At 48.7% G+C, this 27,554-nt stretch overlaps 1 protein-coding gene across 1 annotated transcript in view; it reads left to right on the forward strand.

Moving 5' to 3' along the window:
- Positions 1–9,910: 9,910 nt before the first annotated feature.
- HCK (HCK proto-oncogene, Src family tyrosine kinase) overlaps positions 9,911–27,554 on the forward strand; it is a 39,790-nt gene continuing 22,146 nt past the window's right edge. The window contains exons 1-2 of the mRNA XM_046678099.1: positions 9,911–10,189; positions 25,678–25,795. Of these exons, the coding sequence (XP_046534055.1) occupies positions 25,679–25,795 (117 nt within the window). The 5' untranslated portion in view covers positions 9,911–10,189; position 25,678. The remainder of the gene's footprint in view (positions 10,190–25,677; positions 25,796–27,554) is intronic.

A 27,554-nucleotide genomic window follows, 5' to 3' on the forward strand; every position in this document is an offset into this window, starting at 1 on the left:
GTTTCAAGCTGCCGATCTTGTTTGTTACACTGCAGTATATAACTAATACAATCAGTAAGTCTTTATTAAGCATTTACTGTGCGTCAGTTCTGTGGGGGATGCAAGAGAAAAAGACATGGTCCTGCCCTTAAGGGAGCAGGTCGTGTGCACATTCATTCCTAGACTCATTTGTTCCTTCAGCTAATATTTATTGAGCACTTACTATACACCTGGCCCTGTGTTGAATGCTGACTCATAGAATATTGGCAATTAAAATACACTGTAGCACAAGACGGAAATTTCTGGAGTGATAGAAATGTATATCCTAATGAGGTTGAAGTTACATATTACATATATATATATAAAATGAATTTGTAAAAATTCAGCAAATGAACATTTAATCTCGTGTACTTAGTTATATGTAAATTTTATATTAAAAATACTGTAAACACTGAACTCTAGTTAATAATACGTGTGCTGCAGTAATTTACTTTGATATACATTTTTAAAAGATGACTTGTTGGACCGCCAGACAGAGAGACACAGACAGACGTGAGAAAGCAAATGTAACGTTAATGGTAGAACAAAGGCGGTAAGCACAGGCGTTCTGTTGTAAAAGTCTTTCAATTGTGCCATATGGGAATTTTCAGAATAAAATGGTTGGTGAAAAAAGACCCTTAATAACTATATATACCAATCCTCTCATTTATTATTATTGTTTTAATTACACAAGTAAAAACAAATAGTTTACAGTTTAAAAAAAAATAGAGAAAAAGTCACCATCTCTTTCTCCCAGATTCCCTTCTTCTTCAGTGGTCCCCTCTGTTCTTGTCGGCTCCGTAGTTTCTGGACCTCCCTCGATGCATTTACATACATATATAGGTAAATACAAAACCATGTTATTTTTTGAAATGAGTGTACCCTCTATGCTAGTCCGCAAGTATGTCTTGGGGATCTCTCCGTGTTAATTCATGCACATCGCCTCAGCTTTAAAGTGCTGAGTAAGGGTGTGCCTCGCATTCAGGATGCCAGGCTCAGAGACGTCTTGCTCAGGAACACGCAGCGAGTCAGAATTGCTGAGACTCGACCCCATTCTCCTAGCTCCCAGGCCTGGGCGCACCCTGCAGGCGCGTGGCCACCGCTGACCCGGGGCCGGGCGGGGACTGGGGCCCTTTTTCCCGGCAGAGTGCGGGAGGGCGGGCCGGTCCCGCTCTGCCCCGCCCACCCCTCCTCGCCTGGGCCGGCCCGGGCTCTGCGCACCCCCAAGAGGAAGTCCGCTCAGCGCTTCCTCTTTTCTTGGCCTCTGGGGACACTGGGGAACGAAAGGGGAGTTGTGAAACCGAACCGTTCCCCACCCCCCAGGGGGGACCCGTCAGCTGGAGGTAGCCACGCAGCTGGAAGCAGAAAAACAACTTAAGGGCACCCCCAGCACTTCCACGCCTGCCCAGTCCCACCACACCATTGAGCGGGAGGTCAGCTGCCTCTAGGATGGTACCTGGCATAGGTAAACTTCCAAGACACCCATAGGCCAGTCTCCCTGGTTACCCACACGAGAAAGCCTCATCTCCTTATCTGCTGCTGCTGCTGCTGCCACCTCCAGCCTCATCAGCTACCTGTCTATGCCTAGGGCTTCAGGCACCAACAACACAGAAGGTCTGAGGTTCCTCAAACAGCCTTGAGGGCTGTTCCTCCCTCAAGCCTTTGTCAGGGTGCCCCTTCTGTCCGGAAGACCCTTTGCCGTGATCTTCTACTAGCATCCTTTAAGCCTCAACCCATCACCTCCTCCAAGAAGTCCTCCTTGATGGACCCCAGGCTGAATCAGTGTCCCTCCTACTTGGTCTGACAACATCATGGGCCTCTCTTTCTCTGCCACAGCGTTTTCCTTTCTGTATCTATGTTATTGATCCAAGTTTTTGTCTCCCTAATTGGATTGGACATTGCTTGAGGGCCAAGACTATCTTGTCCCTTTTTGTGCTCCCCGCCCCTGGCAGAGAGGCACATAGTAAGCCCTTAATAAATTTTAATAGAATTAATCAAGGAATGAAGGCCTCGGATGCCAGCATTATCATTCACTGGCTGTTCATAAAGTAAGTTCAGTTTCTTTGTCTGTAAAATTGGCATGTGACTAGTACCTGCATGGAACTTGCAAAAAAGTAGAAGAGACAGACAATAAACAGATTAACATGTAAATATGTACTCTAGTGCCCGATGGTGCCAAGTTCTCTGGAGAAAAATAAGGCGGGGGAGGGGTGCTGGAGAAGGTGGAAGATGGAGGAGCTTTTTAAGAAGAGAGGTCAAGGGCCTGCTAAGGGCTGTTGGGAGTTTCACAGGGGCTAGTCTTCTCAGATTTTCATTTGCCTCCCTTGGAGAGTGAGGGCAGCCATGACCTCCTGCCTGGAAGGGTGTAGCTGTGAAATGAACATTGGCTGCTTTGCAAATAAAAGGGGAAATATCCGAGCCCTGAAATAAAGATGTGGCTCTCTTCCCCATTCCCCATCCTGTTTTGAATGTAGAATGATCAACAGTGGTCCCAAAGAATTTGAAATATGAAATTCAAATGCCCCTAGAAATAGGGAAATATATGTTTGAAAGAGCTGCCCTCTGACCCACTGTAAAGTGAAGGCTGCATTGTTCCCTAGCTCCTGCTCTCCCCCGAGGCCTGAGCCCTGTGCCCTGTACTCCAATCAGCAGCTCTCTCCCCAGTCCTCAATCTCCAGGGCACGCTCACTGAGTTTGTGTAATGACAAGCCTTTGGAGGTCCACTGGAGGCTCACAGACCTGGGCTTGAATCCCAGCTCTGCTGCTTGCTGGCTGTGTGACCTTGGGCAAGTGTCTTTACCTCTCTGAGCCATCCATTTATAATCATCCCTATCTCAAAGAGATTAAATGAGACAACGTCAGTGAGGGCACAATAATAAGAGCTTTGTATGCCATAATTCAATGACCTGGTGAGGTAGGTGCTCTTATCATTCCGCTTGGCAGATGAGAAAACAAGTCACAGCTAGTGAGGGGCAGTCAGTTCAGCCTCAATGCCTTTGCTTCCATCCTTCCTCCATCACGGACGCACTGTCAAGTGCACACCCAGAACCTTTCTTGACTCTTTTCATCCTTTAGAATAATCCTGCCCAGCCTCAGTTCTATTTTGTCCACGAAGTCTCTGATTTTTCTAATTGACTTTATTTTATTTTTGAATGGTTAATATATTCAAGTGGTTCAAAATTCAAGAGTACAAGGGTATCCTAGGACCAACGTCTCCTCCCTCCTCTGACCCCCAGCTGCACAGTTCCCCTCGCTGGAGGAAACCAGTGGGCCTCAGCCCAGGCCTGTGCTGGCAAATTCGCACACGTAAAATGCCATAGAAGCCGTCAGGCACCTTCTCCCCGCCCCTTACCCACTCGTTTTCTATTAATACATAAGGAGTTTCCTCATTCTTTTTTAAAAAACATTTTTATTGAGTTATAATTCACATAGCACACGTTCCTCCATTTAAAATGTAGAATTCAGTGATTTTTAGTATATTCACAGTGTTGTGCAACCATTACCACAATCAATTTTAGGACATTTTCATTACCCTCCTCCCCCCCAAAAAACCCCATACCCATTAGCAGTCACTCCTATTTCTTCCCAACCCCAGCCACAGGTAACCGCTACTCTACTTTCGTTTCTATAGATTTGCCTATTTTGGATACTTCATGTAAACGGAATCACATAATACGTGGTCTTTTGTGACTGACTTCTTTCATTTATATTTTCAAAGTTCCTCCATGTTGTAGCAGGTGTCAGTACTTCATACCTCTTTATTGCCAATAATATTCCATTGTATGAATAGACCACATTTTATTCATCCATTGATGGACACTGGAGCTGTTTCCACTTTTTGGCCATTGTGAATATTGCTGCTATGAAAATTTCATAGACAAATTTTTGTGTAGACACACATTTTCGATTATCTTGGGTGCGTTTCCCTAGGAATGAGGTCGCTGGGTCATATGGTAACTCCATGTTTAAGCTTTTGAGGAACTGCCACACTGTTTTCCAAAGGGGCTGTACCGCTTTACAATCCTACCAGCAATATATGAGGGTGCTCATTTCTTCATCTTCTCATCAACGCTTGTGATTATCTGTCTTTCTGATTGCAGCCATGGTAATGGATGTGAAGTAGCATCTCATTGCGGCCTTACTTTGTATCTCCCTAATGGCTAATGATATTAAGCTTCTTTTCATGTGCTTATTAGCTATTTTTATAGCTTCTTGGGAGAAACGTCTATTTAGATCTTTTGCCCGCTTTTTGATTATGTTGACTTTTTATTATTAAGTGTGACTTCTATATTCAGGATACCAGTCCCTTATCAAAACTGTCATTTGCAAATATCTTGTCTCATCTGTGGACTGTCTTTTCATTTTCTTGATTGTGTCATTTGCAGGACAAGTTTTTAGTTCTGATCAAGTCCAGTTTCATCATTTTTCTTTTGTCCCTTGTGTCACACCTAAGAAGGCTTTGCCTAGCCCAAAGCAGGAAGATTTACTTCTAAGAGTTTAATAGTTTTAGTTCATACGTTTAGGTCTATGATCCGTTTTGAGTTAATTTTTGTGGAGGATGTGAAGTAGGGGCTCAACTTGATTATTTTGGGATTATCTAGTTGTTCCAGCACCATTTATTGACAACATTATTTTTTCCCACATTTAATTGTCTTGGCAGCCTTATTTGAAAATCAATTGGCCATAAATATGAGGTTTATTTCTGGACTCTCAATTCTGTTCCAGTGATCTATATTTTTATCTTCATGCCAGTACCACACCTTCTTGAATATTGAAGATTTGAAATAAATTTTGTTTTGTTTTTCTTTTAAAGGTTGGCTCTTGAGTTAACATCTGTTGCCAATCTTCTTTCTTTTTCTTCTTCTTCTTCTCCCCAAAGCGCCCCAGTACATAGTTGTATATTCTGGTTGTAGGTCCCTCTGGCTCTGCTGTGTGGGACGCCGCCTCAGCGTGGCCTGATGAGCGGTGCCATGTCCGTGCCCAGGATCCAAACCAGCGAAACCCTGGGCCACCAAAGCAGAACATATGAACTTAACCATTCAGCCACAGGGCCGGCCCCTGTAGCAAGGTTTGAAATTGGGAAATATGAGTCCTCCAACTTTGTTTTACCTTTTTAAGATTATTTTGGCTGTTCTGGGTTCCTTGCATTTCCATATGAATTTTAGGATGAGCTTGTCTGTTTTTACAAAAAAAAAAAAGAAAGACATCTGGGGGTTTTGTAGGAATTATGTTGATCAACATGGGGAGTATTGTCCTCTCATAGTAAGTCTTCCAATCCATGAAGGGATGTCTCCCCATCCCATGAAATGACTATTTAGCTCTTCTTAAGTTACTTTCAAGAATGTTTTTCAGGGGCCAGCCCCATGGCCGAGTGGTTAAGTTTGCAGGCTCCGCTTCGGCGGCCCAGAGTTTCACAAGTTTCGGATCTGGGTGTGGACATGGCACTGCTCATCAGGCCAGGCTGAGGCGGCGTCCCACACAGCACAACCAGAGGCACTCACAACTAGAATATACAACTACGTACTGGGGGGCTTTGGGGAGGAGGAGAAGAAGAAAAGAAAAAAAAACAAGATTGGCAACAGATGTCAGCTCAGGTGCCAATCTTTAAAAAAAAAAAAAAAAAAGAATGTTTTCAGTTTTCAGAGTATCTTGCACTTGTTTTGTTAAATTTATTCCCAAGTGTTTTATTCTTCTTGGTGATATTGTAAATGAAATTGTTTTCTTAATTTTATTTTCAGATTATTCATTGCTAGTGTATAGAAATACAATTAGTTTTTATACATCTTTATTCTTTTTGACAACTGCTTGATATTCCATTAATGTACTATTATTTATTTTCTCAGTCCCCAAATGATGGACATTGAGGTTATTTCCAGTCTTTTTCTAGTAAAAGCAGAGCTTCAATGACTCTCCTTGTACGTATCCGTGAAGTCTCAGGCATTCTGATCTTTTCTCTCTCTGAGCTCCTACGATTGTCAGTTGTCACCACCCTGGCCTCCGCCACTATCATCTTGCCCTTGGATGACTGCCTCAGCCTGCACACTGGGCTCTCTGCTTCCCTCTGCCCCTCCAAGCCATTCTCCACCCAGCAGCCAGAGAGATCCCATTAAAACAACCCAGTGTGGCTTACTCCCTTGCTCAGAACTCTCCCACAGCTGCCATCTTGTGTCAATTAAAATATAATATCAATACCAAGACATTCATGGCCTCACAATCTGGCCCCACTACCTCTCCAACATCATCTCCATCCCTCTCGCCTGCACCCGCTCTGTGCCAGCTACGCTGGCCTCCTTGTACACGGGCCTCCAAATGTGGTCTCAGGACCTTTGCTGTTACTATTCCTTCGGCTTGGACCACACTTCCCCCAGATTATCACGTCACTCAGTCCTCAGTTCAGCGGGTCTCTGCTCACACGCCCCCTCTTCAGAGAGCCCTTCCCTGACCACTCTATCTCAAGTCTCACCATCACTTCCCCTCCCCTCCTTGACACCTCTCCCCTGGACCTGCTTTATTTTTCTTGTAATCCTTGTCACCCTGGGAGATAGGATGTTAGCTGAGTCTCGTGGTGGCTCACTGAGATGAATACTATTATTATTCTCACTTAGATGAGGAAGCTGAGGCTCAGAGAGTTTGTGTAGGTCACTCAGCTGATGCATGGCAGTGCAGGGGGTTGAGCTCTAGTCTGAGTCCAAAGACACAGCATTTAGCACCACTCCCTGTGGTCAGCTACATTTCCCAAGACAATGACTGAATGAAGAGACAACATGTTTGCCACCCCAGATAGTAGTAAGGCAGTGTTTTAGTATAAAATCTGTAATTGTATAAATGTTCGTTGATGCTAATATGCATTAGATGGGAAATTCTTTTCCTAATTAAAAAGAAAAAGGCAAGGATGTGGAGAAACTGGAAACCATACATCGCTGATGGGAATGCAAAATGGTATAATCACTTTGAACACCAATTTAGCAGTGTATTATAAAGGTAGACATACAGTTACTACAGGACCCAGCAATTCCACTCCTAAGTACTTACCCAAGAGAAATGAAAAACATGTCCACACAAAGACTTGTATATGAATGTTCATAGCAGCTTTATTCATACGGCCAAAAACTGGAAACAACCCAAATGTCCCTCAACAAGTAAATGGATAAACAAATAGTGGTACATCTATGCTATGGAATACTATTCAGCAGTGAAAAGGAACAAAAGACTGGAACATGTAACAACACGGAAAATCTCAAAAACAATAGGTGACTAAAAGAAGACAGACATAAAAGAAACATACTGTATGATTGCATTTATGTGAAAGTCTAGAAAAGACAAAGCTAATCTATAATGACAAAAAGCCAATCAGCAGTCACCTAAGGCAATGGTGGGCAAGTTGACTGCAGTAGAGTGTAAGGGCACTTTTCGGAGTGATAGAAATGCCCTATGTTTTGATGAGGATGGTGGTTACACAGGTATATACATTTGCCAAAACTCACCAAGCTGAATATTTATAACGGTGCATTTTCTTTGTAAAATCAGGCCACAATAAAGTTGATAGGAGCTTTGGGAACATGTACAGGGATTTTTATTGCAGTACTACTTTTTTTTAGCCAAAAAAAAAAAAAACTGGGGGGACATTGGCTGTTAACAGAACGTTTCAGCCATCTGCGGCCCTTTGCCATCAGAATGGCAAACTTGTGGAAAAAGATGTAGCTGATGCCTGCGATGACCCTCTCATGTCCCCAGAACCTGCATCTCTCTTACTGGAGGCTCTCTTTGGTGGCTGGGGCATGCATGGGGCAGCCCAGAAGTGCTGGCAGATGAATACCCCCAGGGACCATCCCTCATCCAACGTCTGACAGGAGTTGATGTATAAATGCCCCAGCTCCCTCATCCCTCAGATTGGATACCTCTGAAGTGGGCAGAGTACACTGTCTCCAGAGGTCCCTGCCCAGAAGGATTGAGCTTCAGGAATTCACAGCTGCAACTTGCTTGATAATGCTCTCTTCATTGGCTTCCTTCCCCTCCCTGTCTCGTTCACCCACTGCCCCACCTGTGTTGTCTGCGTCTCCCAGATAACCTGCTTTCATTTGAATCTGTGACTAGGGTCTGCTTCTCAAGAACTCAAATTAAGACCAGTGGGTGATACCAAGGGTTGGCCGAGATATGGGGAAATGGCGGGAGAGGAATTGGGGCAGCCATTCTGCCCACGTCTGTCACTCTTGGCAAAGCAACTCTTTATAAATTTCTCACTCATGTCCATAAGGGGACATGGTAGTGTGAAGTTGTGTGCAGTCTAGGAGTCAGTGACCAGGGGAATGGATAAGTAAACTGTGGAGGTTGTAGACAATGACCTTCAGCAACGTGGCTAGATAGATAGCAATAACCGCGATGGAGTGGGGAAAAAAGCACAAAATCGAACAAGTACCATTCAAGTACATTAGACATACAAGTAAACACTACCTATTTTTTAAGTGCATACATGTATTTAAGCTCATATACCAAAACATAAGAGCAGGGTCATTATCTTTCTCATTCATGGATCTGTCCCCCCCGCCCATCCCCCCCAGGGAACATCTGGTCGTGTTTGGAGACATTTTTGGTTGTCATACCTGGGGAAGGGGGTTGCTACTGGCATCTAGTGGATGGAGTCCAGGAAGGCTGTTCATCATCCCAGCGTGCACAGGACAGCTCTCTGCAACAAAGAATTATGGGGCCCAAATGTCAACTGTGCTAAGGTTGGGAAGCCCTGGCAGTGAGAGCCCAGGACGCTGCTGCCGAATGAATGAACGGATGAGATGACAGTGGCCTGAACTGGCTTGTAGCAGTGGGAATACGGAGATGCAGGGGGATTCCTGTACATTTTGGGGGTGTGTTTGGCAGAATTTAGGGTGACAGTCCCTCTCCTTCCCAGGAGTAGACTGCTCTGCCCTTGCGTGGCCCTGGGCACATCTCTTTCATCTGGGGCCTCCAGCAGCCCTCCAGCCCGACTTCCTGCCCACTCAGCTTTCCAAGCCCTCTGAGCTGCCCGGAACCGGCCGGTAATGAGCCAAGGCGGTTCCCGCGGGCGAGGGACTTTGCATGGCGTTTGAATAGCGAGGGGCCTGTGGAGCGGAAACCGCTGACCACAGAAGGGCCCGAAGGCCTGGGACCCGGCGCGGGGGAGGGGCTGGCTGGAAGGAGGGGGTTGGAACGGCGGCGGAAACACATCGGGAGGCTTGGGGGGCGTTCAGAACCCTGTGAGTGTGACGAGGGTGGGGTTAGAACCCCCGGAGGGTAGGTTTGGAGTCTTTGGGTGGGCGGAATTAGCACCCTGGGGGGCGGATTAAAATCCTTTGGGAACAGGGTTGTCATCACCCACGAGCGGGATCAGCAGGCTTGGGTTAGGGCTATAGGTCTTGAGGGCTGGAACGGAGCGTTAGGATTCCTCCGTCCGCCGGCTTAGAATCCTTGGAGGCAGGCTTAGAAGCAGGCGGTGGGCCAGGTTAAAATGCCTTCAGACGTGGCATTCAAAATCCTTTGAGGCAGAATTAGGATTTTGGGAGCAGGAGACCCAAGAGATCTCGGGGTTCTCGGAGGGCAGGCAGGTTAGATCCCCGGGGGTGGGGTTTAGAATCTTTGGGGGCCCAGAATCTTTTAGGGCGTTGGGAGGCGGGATTAGAATATATTAGGGGAGGGGTTGGGATATTTGGAGGAGGAGACGGGGTTAGGACCTCTAGGGGACGAGGTTATTACCCTTCAGGGATGGGGTTAGCATCCTCGAGGGCAGGGCTAAAAAAAAAAGTCCTTAGCCAGCGGGCTTAGGATCCTGGGAGGTGGGGAAGGAGGTTATGATCCCTGGGGTGGGGTTAGAACCGTCGGAGGCGGGGTTAGGACACTTGAGGCGGGGTTAGCATCGCTCGGGACAAGGCTAAGGCGCCCAGAAGACCCGTGGGCGCCACCGCGTCCCTGGTTCCAGCCCCGGCGCCCCGCCGAGGCCTTGAGGCGAGTGGAGGGGACCCGGCCAGGTCAGGGCGAGAGGCGCCCGAGAAGACGCGACACGGAAGCCCCAGCCTCTTTTTCTCGAAAGTCAGTCCATCTTTCTCCGGGACGGACTCCCCGGGCCCCCGGGGGCTGCTGAGCTGGGGGGGCGCTCGAGCTGCGAGGATCCGGGCTGCCCGCAGGAGGAGGAGCGGGCACCCAGGTGAGTGTCGCGGGCGGGAGAGGGGGGACACCGGCTGGTGAGCTCGGCCTGAGGGAGCCGGGTGGTGGGCAGGGCTGGCTGGGGTGCAGCGCGGGTAGGGAGGGGAGAAGCGACCGTCGGCGGAGCAGCGGACAAGCGGTGGGATGAGGGGCCCGATCGGGGGTGGCGGGGAAGGTGCCCAGATGAGAGGCAGACCGGCCGGCTGGGAACCTGAGAAAGCCCGAGGGTGTGACTTGACGCTCTGAGCCGCCACTTCTCTGGGCCCTCCAGGTTCCCCTTCTGCAAAAGAAAGAAAAAAAAAAAAAAAAAAAACAGAAGGAAGGGATGGGGCTTCACCGCGCCAGGGAGGGGAAGGCCCTTACGGTTCTTGGTGGGGGTGGGTCACCGGTCACAGCGGGTTGGCAGCGGGTCGTGGGGAAGGGGGCAGCTGGCCGGAGGCGTGACGTGCGAGCCACACCCAGGCGGGGTTGCAGCTGGGTGCCCTCGCTGCGCCCCCTCCACCCCTGCTAGGCCCGGATCCCCAGCAGGTGTAGGTCAAACCCCAAAACCTCACGGACAGACCACAGGATATCTGCCCCACGGCTTTCTGTGAGACCTTGGGCAAGTCACTCTCCCTCTCTGAATTCCAGTTTCCGCATCTATCAAATGGGGCTATTAATTCTTTCCTCCAAGGCTGCAGTGAGCTCCTGTCCCTGAGAGAGAATTTAGAGAAGTGGTTCAGGAAGGCGGCTTCTGGGAGCAACCTGCCTGTAGGACCTTGGGCAGGGGATCTGGCCCTTCTGTGCCTGGTTTCCACAACTGTAGGATGGGGATAATAGTAATAACGGCTCCCTCACAGGGTTGTTCTGAAGGTTAGATGGAGTTACTGGAGGAAAGCCCTTAGAGCGCCGCCTGACATTTACAAGCTTAACACTTGTTAGCTATGGTCATAGGTGTTACCGTCTAGCCCAGAGGTTCCCAAACTGCAGCAGTCCATCAGAGTCACCTGGAAGGCTTGTGAAAACAGATTTAAAACCCTGACCCCAGAGTTTCTGATTCAGCAGGTCTGGCACGAGACCCCGAGAATTTGCATTCCCAAATGGTGCTGATGCTGCTGGTCCAGGGGCCACACCCTGAGAACCACTGGTGTGACCTCTGTCCAGCCCGGAGAAAGACCTCAGTGGATATCAGTTCCCTTACCCCCGGCTTTCTCTTCACTATCCTTTTTGGAGGCTGGGGGTTAAAACACAGAAAAGTGAAGAGAATAATAAACTAAATATTCCAGGAACCCACCATCTAGAATTAACAAATGTGAATGTTTTATCATGTTTGCTTCAGATTTTTAAAAAATAAAATTACCAGAAGTAACAGATAAAGTTGAAGCCTCCCCACCTTGTGTTCCTTCTGTCCCGTGTCTCTCCCTCCCCACAGGCAGCGTCAGGAACCAGAGTCCTCCCAGTCTGGGCCTTTATTAGTTTATTGCATTTGTATGGAGGCCTAAACAATACATAGTATTGTTTTCTCTATTTTAAAGATCCACAGAGATCTTTAACTGAGAGATTCTTCTGCAATTTCCTTTTTTTCTGCCTTCCTGTCGCTAAGTTGTCAGGATCCAGCCCAGGGTGAGAAACAGAGGTCTGGCTCATTTCTTCTAACTGCTGTGGACTGTTCCAGCAAGCGGCCACCCCACCTTATTTCTCATTCCCCTGTTGATGGACATCAGGCTGTTCCAGGGGTTCACTACAACAAGCAGTACGGCTAGGACCCTCTGCTGTGTGGCCTTGGGCACATGTGTAGGTGTTTCTTGGGGGAAACGCCAAGAGGCTGGATGGCTCTCCAGAGGGGGCCCCTGTGACCCTGGCGTTTTGTGTAGGAGGAGGACTGAGGTGTGGGAGGGTTACCCAGGGAGTCTGGGCCAGAGAATAAAGAAGAGTCTGCTTCTGCTGATCCCCCCACCCAGCTCTCTCTAGACTCAGGGCCACCATCCCAGGTCTTAGGTTCTCCACTGCAAGAGGGCAAAGATCATCTGCCGCCTTCGCTGGGCCTGACACTTAGTAGGTACTCAAACAATGAAAAAGCTGAATAACACACCTTTTAGCTTATTTTTTATATCGTCTTCTTTTCTGTGCATTTTTTAATTTAATATACTTAGTAAAATGCTGCATATACAATTTTTATCCTACTTATTCACTGAGCATTCCATTGTAAGCGTTTTTCTGTGCGATTTAAAACATCCTTGAGTTTTTAGGGCCACACAGTATTCCACTGTTTGGATGCACCGTAGTTTGTTTAACCATTCTAGCAAAGCACTTTTATGGGGTTGACAATATTTAAAAATATTCTTTGAGGTTAAATTCACATAACAGTATAAAATCAACCCTTTTAAAGGGTTCAGTGACATTTAGTACATTCACAAGGTTTTGTCACTGCCACCTTTACGTAGTTCCAAAACATTTTCATCACCCCTAAAGGAAAAAAAGACTCCTATTCCCCGCCCCCAGCCCTCGGCAACCACTGGTCTGCTTTTCGTATCCACGGATTAATTTATTCTGGACATTTCATATAAATGGAGTCATACCATATGTGATCTTTCGTGTCTAACTTCTTTCACTCAACATATGTTTTCAAGGTTCATCCCACATCATAGCAAGTGTCAGTATTTCATTCCTTTTTATGGCTGAATAACGTTTTATTGTATGGCTATACCATACCACAATTTGTTTAGCCATCTGTCCGTCTATGGAAATTTGGGTTGTTTCCATCCTCTGACTATTGTGAAGAGGGCTGCCGCGAACAGGTGTGGACACGTATGCATTTGAGTACCTGCTTTCAGTTCCCTTGGAGTGGCATTGCTGGGGTATATAGTAATTCCATTGAACTTTTTGAGGAATGGCCAAACTGTTTCTCACCATTTTACATTCCCATCAGCAACAGACAAGGGTTCCAATTTCTCCACATCCTCACCAACACTTGCTCTTTTCCTTTCCTAAAAAGTATTGTTGTTATAGCCATCCTCGCGGGTGTGGGAAGCGTGACTCTTAACCCCACCCCAACCCCGCTGCTCTCTGGGAGCCCTCACCCCAGAGAGTAAGGAGAAGGGTGTCTGTACCCGGGGACTGGCCGGGACTTGGCCTTTAAACTCTTCTGGAAGTAAGTCCTGGGAAGGCACAGACATATCTGTCTTGTAAACCACTGTGTTTCTAACACCCGGCACCTAGCACATAGTAGGGCCTCAAAAATATTGGATGTACGAATGTTGAACAACCTCTCCCCTCCCTTGCCTGAAATATTTCCACACACGGGTGTTTTCCAGTTGACCCCACACAGTGATTCTTTTTGACTAGTTGATAACGCTTAAACTCAAGAGAGCTCACATAAATCTGGATTTTTGTCTTCTCTTGAAAAATTGGAAGAGTTGGCAGCCCTGGGACAAGAACCTCCATCTCCCATGCTCCTCTGCTGTTCACTCATGGCAGCATTACTGAAGCTGAAAAGGGGCTGCCCTGTGGACTGCACCTGAGCTGTCCAGTTGGCAGTACACTTGCCAGGGCCACTTTCCTCATGCGGATGACCCTGTGGGCCCCTATAGCCATTTGAGTTTTCAAGCCCTGCCCTCCAACCATGACAAGGCTTCCCTTTTTCTAGAAAAGGAATATCAGGCCCAGAGAGACTAAGTAACTTTCCCAAAGTCACACAGCAAGGTAGAAATACAATCTCTCTTAGCCTCTGTCTTTCTAAACAAACCCCTACAGCACTTTGATCCCCACCCTGTTTCTCCAATTTCCCCCAGCCCAGGACTGGGAGTTTTAGTGTACCTTCAGAGCCATGGTAATGATGCAGAAGAAACCCTTACTCGAATGTAACTGACCCTTGTTCTTGGCCAGTGTCTGTGGCCACATGTGTTGTACTCTGTCTCTGTGCCCTCTGGATGGCCCTGCACTGGGGCTTGCATTCCTAATTCTGCCCTAAGATACCTGCCCGAGCTCCCACCATCCACCTGGAGTCCTTTGGCCCAGGAGACAAAGATGCAGCCAAGAGAATAGGAGATCATCCCTCACCTCTGCCGGAGATATGGGGAATAGTGGACAGAGCGAGCGCTAACGCCGCCTCAAACAAGCTGTGGTGCATTGGACAAATTCCTTTACTCTCTGAGTGTCAGTTTCCTCATCTAAAAGTGGGACTAAGACAGCCAGTACCTCACAATTCGTGCAGTACAATACCTTTGATGTTAACACACACAAAATGATGCCCCGTATTTTGTATGGGTGTGTAGGTCTTAACTCGAGTTTCCCCAGAAACAGACCCTGGAAAAGATTTCAAATGCATTGACTATTTAGTTTCTTTGGGAGCTGACCCCAGAGAACCCAGGGAGGGGGGTAGGGAAGTGAGCCAGAGAAGAGAAGGCAGCCAGCAGAGGTCTGTGAGCCAGCCAGTCACCACTCAGGGCTCCTGGAGCTCAGTCCCACAGGGATCTCCGGGAGCCTCTCTCCAGAGGTGAGGGAACTGGGATATTTATCCACCTGCTCCTGTCACTCACTGGTTGAGGCTGCTCCCGGGGGGATGGTATTTCTCTAGCACTCACGCTTGCCAAGCTCATGGGCAGAGCAGGCACCACTGGCCACAGAGAAATCTCTCGGGCAAAGAGGTGCAGGTGCCGGCAGTTGGAAATCCAGTGAGAGTGTTCTGCAATGGTGAAGGGTGGAGTGATGGGGCCGGGCACCGCCGGCCTCTGCTTCAACAGGAGCGTCTGTGAATGCAGACGCAGGGGCTGCCTGGAGGGACGAAGGGATGGCCGTCGAGGGACTGTGAATCCAAGGATACCTTTTTTGATCTGCAATGTTTTTATTGTTAACAAGGACAATGTACTGTTTTACTAGGTGATGAAATGTAATTTAAAAAACAAAACGCATACCCTCCAAAGCAGAAAAGAAACTGGGGCTCTGTCAACTCTAAAAGAGCTGTCAACAGTAAAAGGGTCAGAGCTCACGCTGCTGAGGTTTCCATTGGTGGAGGACACACTGGGGGCAGCTGACCTTGAAGCATGACTGGAAGTGAGAGTGAAGAGTTGCCCCTGGGGCGAACTGGCCACCACTTCCGGTCTGAAGGGGGCAACTCAGTGCCAGTCAAGGGAAGACTGCTCCTCTCCAAGCAGAGATGAACAGACACAGCCCCGCGCAGCTTAAACACACACGCGTAGCTCCTGTTTAGATGGGGAAACTGGGGCACCCAGGAAGCTAGAGGGATGTCATTCAATTATGCAAGAGTTTATTGAGCACCTACTGTGTGCTAGTTTCACACACGGGGCTGCAGCAGCATACAAAACCATCCTTACTCTTGTGTGTCTTACATCCTACGGGAAGACAATGATAAACCCATAGGTGAAACACTAGGTGAGTTAGTGCAGGGCCCGGAGGAGCAGATTCTCAGAGAGGTTAAATGTGCAGGAAATTTGTGAGAGGGCAGCCTGTGGGAGAAGCGAGGGGAGGCGGGGAGAGGCATCAGATGGCAAGGCGAGCTTGACTCCAAGTGAAGAAGGAAGGGGAGGAGGGAAGGAAGGGAAGAAGAAGGGAAGGGAAGGCGGGTGACAGACCGCAGTGCATCTCAGGAAGCCTTGGCAAGGCTGTCGAGGAGCCTTGGCCAAAGTGACCGATCAGAGGGGCCCCTGGCACAGGCCTGCCTCAGTGTCCCCGCGAGTCAGCCATTGGCTGGGAGCAGCCATGGCAACGGTGATGGACTTCAAAGCACAGTAGCTGGGGCCATTGGGCAGTTCCGCTCTCTGCAGTTGGAGATCTGAGGGACCCGTTCTCATGGCTACCACGTTAGGTAGTGGCTAAAGCTGTGAGGAATACAGCTGGGAAAGGGCTAGAAAGTGACGGGAGTCGGGGGCGGGGTTCCTATCTTAGCCAGGGTGATGAGGGAAGACCTCTCTGAGAAAGCGAGATCTGCAAAGAGATCTGGGCGAAGTGAAAAAGGCTTTCTAGGTGAAGAACATTCCAGAAAGCAGCATGTGCAATGGCCCTGAGGTGGAAGCATGGTTGGTGAGTGAAGAATAGCAAGAGGCTAGTGGCTGGAATAGAAAAATCAGGGAGGGCTCGAGGGAGACAGGACTGAGGGGAGCCTGGATCACGGGGCCTTGCCAGCCCCTGAGGGGACTTGGGCTTTTATTCCAAGTGAGACGGGAACCCTAGGAGGTTTTGAGCAGAGGAGGAACGTGACCTGACATGTTTTAAAAGGCTCTTTTATCTGTAAGAGACAGAATGGGGATCCAAACTTGGCTTTTTCTAACTTCAAATCCCAGCCTATATTTTCCAAACTTCCCTGCCCCTTGCCTACCTTAGAGGTAAGATTATTCTAAGGTGGTTCACAGTTGCCCCTGAATTCTGGAGCTGACCAGGTGGCCTGAGGCTCACATTGAACATGCTAAGAATTTAGTACGTTTGGAACAAGTAGCTGGAACACGTGCGTCTCAGAGCCAAGCCTCTGGCCAAGTCAGGCGAATGACCGGCCCGAGTTCCTCTTCAGGCTGTCGCTATCGTGTAAACCAGGGCACAAGGCTTGCCCTCTCTGGGGCTGCTGCTCCCACTGCATAACGAGGGTCTCTCCAACCCCTCCTGTTTGCAAAGTCGAAGTTGTGAGTTCTTTGAGCAGAAAGAAGCTGAGGGTCAGAAAGGGGAGAGATGAGGAGTCAGAGGTGACCCCCAAATATCTGTTAGGGGCTAGAGCCTCTTGGGGGTTTGGGTGGTTCCTTCAGAAGACAGGGAGCCCAAAGAGAAGAAGCTGTGGGGCTCTGCAGCCCTGGAAACTCCGTGGGAAATTGGGCCCTGCTCGGGGAGGCTCTTCCCCCACCCCATGGCTGAGCTGTCCCGAGAAGGGAGAGTTCCTCTAACCGAACAGTCCTGAGCCCTGGGCCCCCCGGCGGTCTGCCTCCCTAAACTTCCTGTTTGGGTTCCTCATCCCCCTCCCCCCTCCCCCACTGCAGCCTCTGAGAAGGAGAGTCAGGAGAGTGGGGTTTCATTCTCCCTGCCACTGACCGTCACCTGGGGACCCTCTCTGCCGTGGCCCTCCATTTCATCAGCTGAATAGTAGGTTCCTAATTCTGGTCTCGCTGACTTCAGCCAAGTATGGTCAGGCCTGTAGAGGGTTGAACACAGTATGTTCACTCCACAAACGTAGATGGAGGGTCTAATACATGCCAGGCACTTTCTAGGTGTGGCTTCAGGGCCATCAGCTTCTTGGGGCCTACAGTCCACACACCTTCATCTACTCTACTGGCTCTAGTCCCCTCTTTACTTCTCTTCTATCAAAACCTGCTGTCAAGGAAGTCTTTGCCGTAAACCATTTACACTTGAGCATGAATTGCAATCCCTCGTGAGAATTCCCTCCACACTGGGCAGGACTCTTCGAGGTTTAAGAGGGCCAAAATCCAACTCAAACTGGCTCAGGCAGGAGAGGGAGGTCATTGGAAAGTCCATGAGCCCATCCGCTTCAGGCAGGGCTGGATCTAAGGGCTTGGGAACCTGTATTTCTCCATTTCTTGGCTCTGCTTTGCAACTGCAAGCCTCTTTTCCAGCCAAAGGCCAACGGATGACTCTCACTGGCCTGGATTGAGTCAAATGCTCATCTCTGATTCTATTACTGCCTCTCTGATGGGCCAGCCTTGATCACGGACCCACCCCCATAGCCAGGGGTTGAAGTCAGGTCTGCCCCAATCCATGAATTGGGAACACAGGAGAGATGGTTCCCTAAGGAAACCTGTCATCAAAGGAAGGGGGAGCAGATGCTACACAGGAAAGAACTACAGCTGTCCCCTTCAGAGAACTTCTCATCTGACATCTCACTTCCTATTTGGAGAAACTGAGGCTGAGAGAGAGGTTGGGACTTGCGTGAGGTCACACAGTGAGCTTGTGGCAGAGGTGGGCCCAGAACCCGGGGCTCCTCACCCCCAGCCCTCGCAGGCCTCTGCTTGAGCCTTAAAGCTCCCAGAGAATCATCTGCCGCCCACCTGACACGATGCTCAGGGACATCCTTGACTCTGAGGGGGCAGGAGGAGTCTCCGGGGCCTGGCAGCCAGCGTGGTGATCATGAGAAGCAGCCGGGGCAAGCGAGCTGACCTTTCTCCTTTCCTTCCCATGCAGCCTGCAGAAGCTGAGGGGGCGAAGAGCGGGTTTCAGGTTCCAGGAGTTCAGCAGTGACCCGAGGAAGTGTCTTTGCCAGGGGTCAGCAGTTCTAAGCTAGTCTGGGGCCCGGCGGGTCACTTCTGCTCTCAGAGCCTTATTTGCAACCACAATACACAAGAAATATGTGTTCAGATGTTTTAAAAAGCCTTTCACATCCCTGTCACACAGGACCTCGGCCCAAGCCTGAGAAGCAAGTGCCTCCTATTTTAAAGGGAATAAAATGAAAATGAGGCTCAGAAAGGGGAAGTGACTTACCTAAGGTCACACAGCCAGTCAGTAGCAGAACCTGGATCCAAACCCAAGTATTCTGACCCCAAGTTCAGCCCTCATTCCACTACATTGGTGGGTCTCAAATTTTGGTGTGCATAAGAACCTCCTGAAGAATTGTTAGAGATGCAGATTATAGGCCTTCTCCCCAGAGACTCTGGTTTATTCAATCCAGCGTGTAGCCCAGGAATATGCAAGAATCAGTAAGGAATATTTGGGTACAAGTGGCAGAAATCCAATTCAAACTGGCTTAGACAAAATTGAGAATTTATTTGCTCATGAACTAGAAAAATCCTGAGGGTTAAAAGTTGCAGGTATAGCTGGATCTAGGTGCTCAAAAATGTCCTCAGGAATCACTTTGTCTCCATTGCTCAGCTCTGCTGTCCTCTGTGGTGGCTTCACTTTAAGGCAGCCTCTCCCTTCATGATGTCAGGATGGCTCCCAAGAGCTCCAGGTTGCTACATCTCAACAACCCTTATAGAAAGAGAGTGCCTTTTTCTACTTTTTCCAGCAAAATCCTAGAGCAGACTCTGATTACCTCAGCTGGGATCATAAGCATTCCAATAGCCCAAGCAACCACTGTTGGTTGCCAGGGGGACATGCAATTCTCTGATTGGTCAGGCCAGTACCAAGTTGTCAATCCCACAAGGCAAGGGTAGGGTCAGCCCCCTGAAGCCCCAGGCACTGAGTGGGAGAAGGCTGGTTTCCCAAAGGAAAGTCCAGGCATGCTTATCAGAAGAGGGATGGACGCTGCAGAAGCAAGAGCAAAAGATGTTCACTACGCCAGTGCTTCTGAACCAGAGCGATCACGCGAATCACCTGGGCCTTGTTAAAATTGGGGATTTGGGAGGCGGGGCCTGAGCTCTTGTACTTCTAACAGCTCCCTATGATGATGATGCTGGTCCTCACACTGGCCACACTCAGAGGACCCAGGCATTCTGTTACCTTTCTGACTCACTTCAAGCCACTCTGTTACAGGGCATCTGAAGTCCCCACCAAGCAGAGAAGCCCCAGGCTATGTAAACCTCTTCCCTCATCCTCTCCCCACCCCCACCCCGTCCCATGGTTCCCAAACCCATCCAAACACCAGCACCAACTATTTGGGGACCATTCATTAGCATGTTGCAGACTCTGCTGCCAAATCACACTTGGAGAAACTGTCCGTTCTGTCCTTCCGTGACCTTTATATGAGGACCCACATAATAAATTCTCTTTTGAATTTAGTGCTCAAAAAAAATGTGTTTCTGGGGCCGGCCTGGTCATGCAGCGGTTCAGTTCACACGTTCCCCTTCAGTGGCCTGGGGTTCACTGGTTCGGATCCCGGGTGCAGACCTACACACAGCTTGGCAAGCCATGCTGTGGCAGGCGTCCCACATATAAAGTAGAGGAAGACGGGCATGGATGTTAGGTCAGGGCCAGTCTTACTCAGCAAAAAGAGGAGGATTGGTGGCAGATGTTAGCTCAGGGCTAATTTTCCTCAAAAAAAAAAAAAAGAAAAAAATTGTTTCTATCAACAAATTTCCATGTTTTCTGGGATTTTATAGCGACAATATACAAGTTCCCATTTTTATCTTGGCTACTAGGAAGCTCAGAGATAAATCTAGGACCCAATGGCAGTGGCGGTCACACCCTGGGCCTCTGGTTCAATATTTCCTTTCTAAATGGTGTAGCATAACTGTTTTTGAGTCTTGAAGTGCTCTGCATGTGGTTTAATACTATAAACTCCCTCAGATCCTTTTTGGAAGTCAGTGGTTCTTTGGAACATTCTTGACTTTCCCTAAATCTATATTCAAATCCTCCCCATTCTTCAAAACCTAACGCATTATCCTGTTGCTCAATTACTATAAACAGGTTGCTTTTTCTGTGAACATACTGACATACACAGGTTAGTGGCAGAACATGGATATATATCCATTTTACAAAAATGGCTTGATGTTGGATATGTTTTGCAGCTTGCTCTCGTCTCTCAGTAAGTACCTCAGCAATCTCTGCATCGCTCGGACCATCTGTGCTGATCCCCAACAGCACCTTTGCACGTGGCTTGGGAATAGCCTTCTCTCTGTCCAGTCTTCCCTTCTCCACTCAGTGTCTGGAGCAGAAGCCACATCCTGATGCTTTTACTTTGGACTGATTACACAGAGCACGGGCTCTGGGCATGCATTTATTTACCAGTTGTGCATTAGGCTCCTACTGTATGCCCAGCAGGCGCTGAGCTAAGTGCTGAGGGGCACAGACATGAGCAAGGCCAGCCTCTGCTGTGCTGCAGTGATGGGAACATTCTGTGTCTGCACTGTTGACTACAGTAGCTTTAAGCTACACACAGCTATTGACCACTGGAACATGGCAAGTCCTAACTGAGATGCGCTGTATGTGTAAAATACACACTGGTGTTACCATAAAAAAATGGAGTTCTCCTGGGGCCAGCCGCCTGGCCAAGTGGTTACATTCGCACACTCCACTTCGACGGCCCGGGGGTTTGCCTGTTTAGATCCCGTCAGGCATGGACCTACACACCGCTCGTCAAGCCATGCTGTGGCAGCATCCCACATACACAATAGAGGAAGATGGGCACAGATGTTGGCTCAGGGCCAATCTTCCTCAGCAAAAAGAGGAGGATTGGCAATAGATATTGGCTCAGGGCTAATCTTCCTCAAAAACAAAAAAAGGGGTTCGACCCAATGCACACAAACAAGCCAATTAATTACGGCATCAGCTTTTGGGAAAAGAATTCAGCTTTGTTCTGTGAGATCGATCTGCAGAGAGATAAGGGGCGTGGGCCCTCACATCTGTCTCCTTGATTCAGGATTTGGGACAAAATTTAAGAGGTGAGGGAGAACAGGCTGGCACGTGGAAATGCTGGTGGGACAGATTTTGATTGGTGGGCTTCAAACATTTATGGTGAGGTTCTAAACTTTTATCGTGAGGTGGGGAAGGAATTTTAACACCAGATCTTCCCGAATGATGGACCCCTTGCTTCCAATAAGAGTCTGACTTTTTTTTTTATTTTTATTTTTTAAAGATTTTATTTTTTCCTTTTTCTTCCCAAAGCCCCCCGGTACATAGTTGTATATTCTTTGTTGTGGGTCCTGCTAGTTGTGGCATGTGGGATGCTGCCTCAGCGTGGTTTGATGAGCAGTGTCATGTCCGCGCCCAGGATTCGAACCAACGAAACACTGGGCCGCCTGCAGCGGAGCGCGCGGACTAAACCACTCGGCCACGGGGCCAGCCCCAAGAGTCTGACTTTTATGTTCCAGTCATGTTCCCATCCCTTGGTTCTGTGGGGAGGAGAATCTGTACTTAAACAGTCATTTCAGGTGAAGAATTTTTCTTCTGCACATGCTCTGGCTATGCGACTTTGCAATTTTTCTGAAAGACAATTTCTTTTTCTTTTCTTCTTCTTCTTTTTTTTTTGCTGAGGAAGATTCGCTCTGAGCTAACATCTGTTGCCAATCTTCCTCTTTTTTCTTGAGGAAGATTGGTCCTGAGATAACATCTGTGCTAATCTTCTTCTATTTTGTATGTGGGTCATCACCACAGCACAGCCACTGATGAGTCATGTAGGTCAGCACCTGGGAACCAAACCAGGCTGCCAAAGTGGAGTGCGCTGAACTTAACCACTAGGCCACAAGGCTAGCCCCGAAAGACAATTTCTCAATTACTCTGTTGATAAGATGGGGTCAGTTGAACTTGTCCTGGAGGGCCTGTGGTTACAACGGGAATTGAAGAACTTAATATGAAAAAAAAAGAATGTAAAGTATCTCATTGATAATTTTTATATTGATTACATGTTAATAATTTTGACATATTGGGGAAAAATAAATATATCTTAAAATTAATTCACTTGTTTCTTTTTACTTTGAAAAATATGTCTGTCGAACATTTTAAAATATCTATGTGGCTCACAGTACATTTCCAGGTCTAGTGGTCAGGAAAACGAGCGTTTCTGAGGCCCCTCCACACCAGGCAGTGGAATGCTTCTCTTGGTTTAGGAGGACAATCATATTTTATGTAAATTTGACTCCTGCTGGTAGGTCCCTTTAAAAACACCACACTTTATTGTGCAAAAACTGAACTAATGGGAATTCCCTATTTTGAAAAGTTAACTTCCCAGATGTTGCACTATCTTTAAGCTTGTGGGCCAAAGGATTGCAAACTATGCTTGCTTCATGCTGCAGGGCAGGGCCACGTTTGCTAGTCAACAGAATGGTGATGGTTAACATTTCTGTAGTGCTTCTTACATTTATTAACTCACCCTGCACTCACCACCACCCTGCCAGGTGGAACCCCACCATCCTTTTCTCAGAGGCAGCCTGGCCTAATGAATGAACACAAGGCCTTGGGAAACCCCTCCCTCTGAACCCTGCAGCCCTCTTGAATATGTAAATTGATCATGTGTTTTGGGTTTTTTTTTTTTTTTTGAGGAAGATTAGCCCTGAACTAACATCTGCTGCCAATCCTCCCCTTTTTGCTAAGAAAGACTGGCCTTGAGCTCACATCCATGCCCATCTTCCTCTACTTTATATGTGGGACGCCCACCACAGCATGGCCTGACAAGCGATGCCATGTCCACACCGGGGACCCGAACTGGCGAACCCCGGGCCTCCAAAGCGGAATGTGTGAACTTAACCACTGTGCCACTGGGCTGGCTCCTGATCAGGTTAATAACGTTTAATAGGCACTCAGACAGGTGGAGGAAGCGGACCTACATCACGCAGCAGTGCTCTTCCCAGAACACCCCTGCACTGATCAAAATATATGAAACGGGGCCAGCCTGCTGGCGTAGTGGTTAAATTCACATGCTCTGCTTCGGTGGCCTGGGGTTCGCCGGTTTGGATCCTGGGGGTGGACCTACACACCACTCATCAGGCCATCAGGAAGATGGGCACAGATGTTAGCTCAGGGACAATCTTCCTCACCCAAAAAATACATATATATGAAACGTAATATAATTTTATGTCATACAAAACCACACAATATGCTATTTTATTTCCCGGAACTGTAATACATATGTATCACAAATCAGAGAGATGTTGGTTTCTATTTTAAATGCATACATAATATATAAATATATAAAATATTATAATTATAATATATAAAAATTATAAATAATATAATATATAAAAATATATAATATATAATATAAATAATAAATATATAAATATAAAGCAGTGATTAATTGCAATGATTTTTCAGATTAATGATCCAGCACTCCAGGAGTCTGAACTGGTTCCTTACTTTATTCACAAAAGGCAAATGAAGCAGAAATTGCTTAAATCTTGAGCTGGTAAATTGTTCCCAATTCCCACTAGGACAGAAAAAAATATCCTTGTAAATAAAAAGCATCTTTTTTTTTTTTAAAGTAACTCCCCTAAGCCTAGGAATTTGGGATTTTTTTTTCTTAAACCACAAATACGTGTTTATTTTAACAAGATAAGTATAACTGAGTCCTAACTGCTTTAGAAGAAAATTGCAATTGTGCAAAGATGAGGAAAACGATCACTTCCTTATGTGGCGGCTCTCAGCCTGTCTTCTCAGCAAATACATGTGTGCCTTTGGAGAAGAGGAATGAAATATGTCTGCGGCTTTTACAATTAAGTTTTGACTCCCAACAAGGGAATGTGTTTTCTTTAAGTGTCTTTAAATTTAATGAATCCATCAGCAAAATCTGTGAGCTCTACCGCCAAGATGTCCTCCGAATCTATTCACTTCTTACCTCCTCAGTAGTCACCACCCCAGGCCAGGCCACCATCATCTCACTCCTAGACATCCCTGCCCTGCTCCCTACAGTCCACACTCCACCCAGCAGCTGGAGGGATTTTTTTAAATGCAAACTGAATCCTGTCCTTCTCCCGCCTAAAACTTTTTGTGGTTTCCCATCATCCTTAATTAAAATCAAATCCAAATTCCCCACTGGCTGAACGAGATGTGGCAGCCTCGTCACATACCCTCCGCTCCACTGCCTGCGATCTCCAGACACGATGGCCTCCTTTCAGTGCCTTGTTCTCTTCAAGCACGTTCCAGCCTCAGGGCCTTTGCACTTGCTGTTCTCTCTGCCCGGAACACTGTTCCCTCAGAGTGTTACATGACTGGCTCCTTTGTGTCATTCAGGCCCCGGGTCCAACATCACCTCCTCAGAGAGGCCTTCTGCAACCACCCTGTCCGAAGGGGCCCGGTACAGGTGTTTCTCATCACGTCCTCTTTTATCACCCTCACGCTTTTCACGAACTAAATTTATCTCGTTATGGGTATGTTATGCTGTTTCTTGTCTGTGTCTCCCATTCATCTCCAGTGTGAGCACCTGGAGGGCATGAACTTGCTTGTCGTATTCACCGTTTAGGAAAGTGCTCAAGAAATGTTTGCTGAGTAAATGAATGAATGAATGACCAAATAAGGCCACAAGAAAGAAAGGAAGGAAGGAAGAAAGAAAAAGAGAGGGAGGGAGGGAGGAAGGAAGCTGTTATAAGGCAATTATAAAATGATGCGAGGAACAAGGTGCCTTGACTCTTATTCAGCTGGATTGTTTAAGCCACATTATGTGACCTCATCCTTGTCATTAAATTCGAAATGGTCATTTATTCTGTATTAATAGCACAGCTTTCCTTTACTGTTTCTCCGAGCCTGGCGCTGTGCAGAGCAGCGTCCCCCCCCCCCCCCCCCCCCCCCCCCCCCAGGCTTTCTCTGCGGTTGCCTTAGCAGCCCTGCAGCAGAGCTGGGGCTGGGGAGCAGGGGAGCGGCGCGCGAGGTGCTGGCGGGTGGAGGGGCCGTCCAGCACGCACTCTGCCCTGCGGCTCTACCTGTTGAGTTTCCATGACCCGCGTGATTTATCCTCTGAATAAACTCCCCATCGTAGCTGGACCATGTCAACTTCTCGGCTCTGTGCGGGCACGTGGCGGATGGGGAAGCCCAGAGGCGTCGAGGGTGGGAGGAACCGGGCTGGCAGCGGGGGCAAGACGCGGAAAGGCCCGAAGGAGCCACCTGGGGGCAGGGAGCCTGGACCCCAGCGTCGAGGACGCCCCTGCGTGGGGCTCGGGGCGAGCGGGCTCACGTCCCTTCTCTCCGCCACAGGATGGGGTGCGTGAAGTCCAGGTTCCTCCGCGACGGAGGCAAGGTCTCGAAGTCGGAGCCCGGCGCCAACCCGCACAACCCAGTGTACGTGCCGGATCCCACGTCCGCGGGCAAGCGGGTGAGTGGGGGACGACGGGGACCCGGCTGCCCCAGGCTCCCCCAAATGGCCCCACCGGCTCCTGTTTTCCCAAGGGTGAGCAGGGTGTGCTTGGGGTGAAACGGAGCCGCCAGGGTGCTCTAACCCTCCAGGATCCGTCTGCAGGGAGCACCCAGAACAAGGCCGTCACTTCTCCTTGCCCTGCCCAGGCCTTGGCCCATGAGCCCGGGCTCCAGCGACCAGTGAGCACGGCCAGCCTCCAGCCTGGGCAGCAGCCTGAGCAGTGCTGAGTGACCAGTGACCAGACTAGTAATAACAGCTGGTAAAGCAACGACAGTGATGATAGCGTGAACATCATAGCCATAACTGTAGTAACAAGTGTAGTGAGCATAGTAACCACAGTGCTAGTGGGAGGCTGAGAGCAACAGCGGCAGGAGAATAGCATGAATAGTCAGTGAAAGAAGCGGGACTGCTAACGGGGGTGGGGGGCGGTGCTTACTCACTTCTCTGATGCTCATCCGGAGCTCCCAGGCCCCCCAGGCGCTGTCCTAGGTGCTGCCCGGCTATGAACACCTTTACTCCCCACGGCCATCCTGTTGGAGGTCACTATTTTTATTAGCATACCCATTCTGCAGATGAGACACAGAGAGTCTGAATAGCTTGCCGAGGTTCACATGGTTAGTAAGGGGCAGTGCGGGGGCCAGAGGACCGGCGGCCGGAGCGAGAGTCCTGGAAGCAGGAGCCGAGGGCTAAGGACAGGCCTGGTGGTGAAGGTGGTCGTGGTGACACGGTGGCAGCAGGAGTAACGGGAGCAGAAGTTGCCATGATGGAGCACCGTTAGTAACGGTGGTCGTGACAGTAGTAGTCAGAAGAGCAGCACCGGTAGTGACATGGTAGTAACAATCACAGGACTAGCAATGGTGAGTGCGGAACTACCGGCAGCAGGAACAGCTGGCACAGTCGTGACCATTCTTGGACACCCGCTACATTCCGGGCACTGGAGTGAGGTGTCTCCACATCATTAATCCTCCAAAGGCTGGGAGGCCACTTTACAGGCAGGGGACTAAGCGCAAAGAGGATCTGGCTCCCCGCATCAGACACGGGGGAAGGGGTGGAGCCAGGTCTTCCTAACCCTGAGGATGGGCGTCCTTTAGTCCGTCCCCTGATCTGAGGTTGTCCAGGGCAGCATGCCTTGCCTGCTGCCTCCAGAGGAAGGTATGCGCTCCTTCCTGGGGTGGCCCCTTAGTTCTTCCTTGTATTGAAGGGAGGCTTGTTACCCCATAATCCTCACTCCTTGATGCCAAACCTACCCCTTAGCACTGCCCCAAACGCATCTGCTCCCTTTGTCCCGTGACAGCCTGTAGAGATTGAAGGCATAGCTCTCACCCTCACCCACCCACTCCTGCTAAATGCTCTCTCACAGGGGGTGGATTCCTGACCTCTCTCCATCCTGCTTGCTCCTCTCCAGGCATGATGCCTACAACAGGACTGATTTTAGGAATGGGCGATTAGTGGAATAGTCACCTCCCTCCTTCTGACATTCAACCTCTACTAATACAGCCTGAGGCTACTGGACTTCTCACACTGGTGACATCCTAGCTGATGTCCTAAACCTTAAGTCACTCCCAGGTCTGCTTCTCTCCCAACCTGCATGACCCTGGGCTCTCTCTGTTCCTAGGACTCCAGGTTCTCAGGCTCTCTGAGACCCTCTAGCTTGTCATTAGTGGGAGGCAGAGTTTTCTCCCATTAGTTTTTGGTTGTCCTCTTTGAGCAACAGACT

Source organism: Equus quagga, chromosome 12 (assembly GCF_021613505.1).
Source record: "Equus quagga isolate Etosha38 chromosome 12, UCLA_HA_Equagga_1.0, whole genome shotgun sequence".
NCBI classification, from domain to species: domain Eukaryota; kingdom Metazoa; phylum Chordata; class Mammalia; order Perissodactyla; family Equidae; genus Equus; species Equus quagga.